The following is a 6,067-nucleotide window of genomic DNA, read 5'->3' on the forward strand; positions in this document are numbered from 1 at the left end:
ATTATTTTTTAGTTTTTTTTTTCACAGTTAATGTACAGGACAGTGGAAGTTACAGACAGGAAAGTATTAGGAGCAGAGAGAGGGGAAGGGTCGGCAAAGAACCTTGAGCTGGGAATCGAACTCGGGTCGCCGTGAGCACCACTGTGCTATATGTCGCCGCACTTAACCACTAGACTTATTGTCGCCAACGTACGTCAACACATTTAAAAGATTTTACAATTCTCAATGCTGAAGCATAATCGGACAAAGTACAAAAAAACAAACTAATAAAAAATTCTGACATTTATGGAAAAGAAAAAATACAATAGAAAAAAATGTACTTTACAAATAAAACCATTTGTTTCTTATTAAAGCCACAAAAGTCCTTCAATCAGGAGCAGTGAGTGATTTTATCCTTGCCTTTTGTTGTTTGTTTAATAATAAACACATTAGGCAGCAGGATTACATTACCTGCTTTTACTAATTTCCATGTGAAATTGAGCTTTGCAGAGAAACAAATGCTGACTGCTTAAAAGGGGCAGGATATGATGCAATAATCGTTAATCTCGATTAAGAATTCTTCATAATCATTGGAGGCCAAAAGTGAAATTGAATTTCGATTAATTGCAAAGCCCTAGTTGTGAGCACTTTCTATAGTTATACACATGTTGGCATTTCTGTTAAAAAAATGTATGCAAAGTTCAAATTCTTTTCATTTTTACAGTCTATGATAAATATAAGTCAATGGAAACTAATGTCTAATGGCTAATGTCTCTCACACTGCACTGCTGTGATCTTGAACAGCTCTTCTTCAATCTCTTTCACAGTTTGCTGATTGTAGTGAGTGAGATTTACGGTCAGGTTCATATCAGTACTCTAGGTTGGCCATTTCATTATTTCAGTATTTTCAAATGACTGGGGTGTATTCCATGAAGCAAAGTTGACTTAAAATTATCTAATCTCTAAACTCTCTGTTGATTAATCTGAAACCCGCTAAATTGTGGTATGTCAGCTTCAAAATCTTTTTTAGGAGAAGTTTTTAATCAACTTAAAAAAAAATTATCTTTGTGTTTTGAATAAAAAACACATTCTAAACAGAACGACGAAACAACGCATGCTACCATGAAAACAGATGTCAAAAAGCAGAATGCCACACCTCTTCTTCTGTTTAATGAAATGTTGCATTCTAAGTTCTAATCGTCCCTATTAACCTTATTCTTCGAGTACAAGCGAGCGCAGCCATTTGAATCATTTTGGCTCGAGACTTCCGGTCTCATTCACTTCCATTCATTTTTAGATGTTAAAAACAGCTCGTTTTGCTGCTTGGTGTTGCAAACTGATATTTTCTTATTATATTATTCTACTTTGTATGTATTGTCATGCAAACACTTGTTTGTAGAGTAAGTAGTGTGACCGCTTTCTGCCGTTTATTATTCCTAGTCATTTCTCCCATAGGCAGCTGAATCGGAAGTTCTAAAACAGTCGCAAAAATGAGCACACTTCCGCATTGAAGGATAAGGTCAATAGGTAGTTATATATTATTTTGTAATCTTGATCTAAGGCACAGCATGTAATTTGTACCACTAGATGACATGTATTCACAACAAACAAATGAATGGCATAATATAACATGCCAGTATTCAATTATTCAAACAGTGACTTTTTCTGAAGGTGTGTTTAAGCTAAAATGAATTTATCGTACTGATTTTATTTACTATCCATTCTCCAAAAATTCAAAACATATTCACTGAAATAAAATAAGTTAAAATTATTATTATTATTTTTATACTATAAAATAGCAATAATGTATTACTTGAGAAATGTGCAGTATAAGTAAGTGTAAGTATAAGTGTATAAATTTTCCCTTGAAAATATTTTATTAAAGTAAACTAAAAAGCAACAAACATATTCATGTAAAAATAGTCATGTAAAATACACTCTTCAGTGCATTGTTGTTGTTTATTCAGTGTTTGGACTCTCAGTAGTGATTATTAAACCACACTGAACTGAGCTCAACTGAACTGAACTTAAACACTGAAAACTTAACTGCACTGGTTCAATTTACTATAATCTTCTATGTGAAGCTGCTTTGACACAATCTACATTGTAAAAGTGCTATACAAATAAATGTAAATTGAATTGAATTGAATTATTTATCTGTTGTAACAATGGCTGCTTAACAGTTAAGTTATGTCATTTCCAGAACAGAAGTTAAGTATTGAAATGTGAAGTTTATTGACTCATAAATGAGTTATTTATATATATCAGACAGTAATGATGCATTATTACATAATGTATATTTCTTAGTAGCTCTGAAATGGCAAGTAAGATAACCATAATATTTCACTTGCTTCATATTTCAGAAGTCCTTAAATTGTCATTCAAAAAATATACTGTAAAAAGAAAAGAGTGGATTTTTCAAGTGGATTTCTTTTTTGTCACATAATAAAGCTGTATTTACAACAGTCCATTTTTATAATCCTTAGATCACTCCATAAGCACCTCGGGTTTGGCTAATCAGCACAGTCAAACCTTTCAACTAGTCTTTGTGCTTCAGTACAGGAAATCTTCTCCAGTGGCTGTGGGTTCCTCTGGTTTTTTAGTCTGTATTTTAGGCAGATGAATTTTACTGGAAGCTACAACCAGAATGTTCGCTCCGTGCGTTACAGCGCTGGCAACAACCAACCAGAATGAGAAACCAAGATTCTCCTCAAGGATCACCAGGGTAAAAAGGCTCTCGCTGTAGTTCGCCACGTGTTCTGTGAGTTTATGGCACTGAATTGCTGCAAGGAAGCAGGCAAAACCCATTGCACTGAACAGAGCTGAGAAAAGAGATTTAAAAAGAACAGACAAGTATGGTATTAGACATAAATCACAATCCAATGCTTTTACTGTTGAGTTAGATCTGATACATTGACTTACCTGCTATGAAATTCCAGATGTAGAGGCCAAAAGGTCCTTTGATGGATTGATAAGGAACTTTCCTGGCATTATATATACAGAAAGCTAAACTGACTACTGCAAAGCCAATAGCAGTGAAGAGGAAGAAGATGATGATCATGTGAAGGCCACTGTTGATTTTTTTGATGAGTTTTGGGAAAACTGTAGGATTTGTACAAAAAAGAGAGACAGAGGTCAGGTCTTACAACATTGATTTGAAAAACATCTGTGTAGCTACTGTAACATACACAAGAATGCCGGGAGCATCATAGAAAACTCATCCATGGCTCCCAGCATTTTTGATATATGATTTTTGATATATGTGAGTGTTTCAGATGAAAGCGCTGTTGGGTCTCATTCTGTAGAAACACGGGATTATTATTGCCAGTAGAGAGAAATCAACACCATACAGTCATAAATTGAGAATAAACGATGTTCACCACTTTGGTGACTTCTAACAAAGCGAGTATTTTCTGGAAAGTTCACTAACTATAACTATCTGTGTATTGTTCATATTGTTCATTTAACATATTAAAAGCATTCTGAGTTTGCTTGAGGTGATTAGATGCTTTAATGGGTGCAAATGATGAAATCATGTTCATTCAACTTTTTTTTTTTGGAGTAAAAACATATTTTGACAGGTTGTTTGTATTGTTAAATACTCAAAACTGTGTTTTTCTGTTTGTTTTTGTCCTATAACAATTCAATTGTAAGAAACATTACAAGCCTTTGTTTAGTTAATTGTGTTATTGCACATTGAGAATATATGAAGATAGCTTGATTAAGATTATGTAAGTTAATGTGTTTCAACTGTAAATCTTGCAAGTTCTGTTTACTTGAAAATGTAAGTAAATCTATTTTGGCTAAATTATAATAAAAAACTTTGTAGCAAAATTTGTTCTTTAATTTAATGATTATATATGGTAAGTACCATGTACACAAACAAAAATAGTCCAATGATAAACCAAACATTTATTTGTTTAAAAAATGATCTTAAGCATTTTATTGAAACCCTAAAAAGATATTAAAAATAAAAAGCTGTAAATATGCGATTTTGGAATTTTCTTATACAAATTACTTGTAGTTTATATATCCCCTGTATTTATTTTTGTTATTCTCTATTGATTTGTTTCGTTGATGTAAAAAAAATTAAGTACTGTATTCCTCAATTTTTGCTATATTGTTCTAGTTTTGCAGTAAAGAAAAAAAATCTGCTAAATTTGAAAGTCTAGGTTACTTGAAATAAGTAATTGGATCGATTTTTTAAATTTCAAAATACTTTTTAAACCTTTTAAATGAAGATTAAATAAAAAAAACTTTACTCACTCAAAGCAAAACGATTCATTAAAATGTTTTTAAAGTTAAAATAACAAAGTCTTTACAGTGTGCTCACATTTCAGCACCATTTGATCAGAAGTCTTTCAATAAACATAAACAATGAATATACTAAAATTATCCACGTGATTATACAATATGTAAATAACAACATAACAGATTTACAAATACAAAAATTCAAAAACCTGGTGTAATCATAAGCTACATTAAACAAATAAAAATGAACATTGAAAACAAAATCAAAAAGAAATCTCTATAATGACTCAACTTCTTACTGTATATTTTTGCGCGGCGGATTCCGAGGCCGCATCTGCGTGTTTTGCCCCCCTGGAAGAGGCCGTAGTAAATGTGTCCAGTAAACTGCTCGAGCTCCGGCCGTGACGCGTTCACCAGATCCACTCCTGTCTGGCACAATGTGGTCCCGGTGACCCAGCGCTCGGTGGACAGAGCCACGACCAAGAGCACCACAGAACCGATGCTGAGTATCGAAGCGAAGGAGAACACGATCTGCTTCCAGAGACTTGGCATTTCACTGCTCACCCCATACCTCCTCCTCCTGTAACTGGCCAGACGCAAAGTAACACGACTCCGCGACGCGCACGCCTCTCTTTCCGCTATATACTGCAAGAACCAGAGCTGCTTTCGCGCAAGATAAAGTTTAAAACTTCATCACTAATAGCCCACCCGTTTGAGTTTTCATGAAAGTTAAAACAAAGAGGTAGAAAACCGAAGGAACGCAATAAAGACGGAGAGAGGAAAAGAGCAGGAAACCAGATATAAAGCGGTCAGAGGGATCTCCTTTACCACCCCACGAAACCTTATACACTCTACTTGCCTTCGCTTCGGTTTGGCTGGCAGGGGTGTGACACACACACACTTGTGTGTGAATTATTACGTGCCTTTCAGGAGGTTATGGAGCAAGCGAATTGTCAAATCGTGTACTCCCACGCGTTAATCAACCTGCTGTAACGAGGATTTTTATTGGATGTTATTTGATAACAATTACGATGGCTCTTTTACATTACCATATTATAGGTCATAGAAACGGGTTGTTCAAAACATTAAATGCCACTCCAGCAAGCCTGTTCTGCTGGGCCATTGAGCTTTACAATAAAAAGAGAAGAGGGGGAACTCACTGCGGTTGGACATCTGTAAATGGACTAATGGCTTGGAAAATCAACTTGCATCCAGATTTATTTAATCTGGTGCAAAATTAGATCCTTTATTTGAGCCACTGGATGAGCCTTCAGACTTCAGCACCATGGACAGCAGTCGTGCTACATTTACAACTATGGATAGCTAAATATAATAGGGCCTATAGCCTACTATAAGCGTCTGGCATATTATACTCTAGAATGCTCTGGGATTTCTTAACCCAACGTTGGATCAAATATGGATTAATAATATAAATTAATATAATATAAATTTAAATGAGGCGACACAGTGGCGCAGTGGGTAGCACGATCAGCTCACAGCAAGGTCACTGGTTCGAGCCTCAGCTGGGTCAGTTGGCATTTCTGTATGGAGTTTGCATGTTCTCCCCGTGTTGGCGGGCATTTTCTTCCGGGTGCTCCGGTTAGGTGAATTGGTTAAGCTAAATTGGCCATAGTGTATGTGTGTTATTGAGTGTGTATGGGTGTTTCCAAGTGATGGGTTGCGGCTGAAAGGGCATCCGCTGCATAAAACATATTCTATATAAGTTGGCGGTTCATTCTGCTGTGGCGATCCCAGATTAATTAAGAGACTAAGCCAAAAAGAAAATGAATGAATGAATGAAATTAAAAGACATGTTTAACCCAACTGTTGGGTTTTC

The 6,067-nt window shown here is 35.2% G+C and overlaps 1 protein-coding gene across 1 annotated transcript; it reads right to left on the reverse strand.

The window, feature by feature from the left end:
- Positions 1-2,248: 2,248 nt before the first annotated feature.
- On the reverse strand, positions 2,249-5,047 carry clrn2 (clarin 2). The gene is made up of 3 exons (XM_056445840.1): positions 4,530-5,047; positions 2,902-3,081; positions 2,249-2,801 (listed from the first exon to the last, which is right to left on the reverse strand). The coding sequence occupies exons 1-3, from the start codon at positions 4,780-4,782 to the stop codon at positions 2,533-2,535; spliced, it is 702 nt and encodes a 233-aa protein (XP_056301815.1). The 5' UTR covers positions 4,783-5,047; the 3' UTR covers positions 2,249-2,532.
- Positions 5,048-6,067: the final 1,020 nt, after the last annotated feature.

Source organism: Danio aesculapii, chromosome 1, assembly GCF_903798145.1.
Source record: "Danio aesculapii chromosome 1, fDanAes4.1, whole genome shotgun sequence".
Classification (NCBI taxonomy): domain Eukaryota; kingdom Metazoa; phylum Chordata; class Actinopteri; order Cypriniformes; family Danionidae; genus Danio; species Danio aesculapii.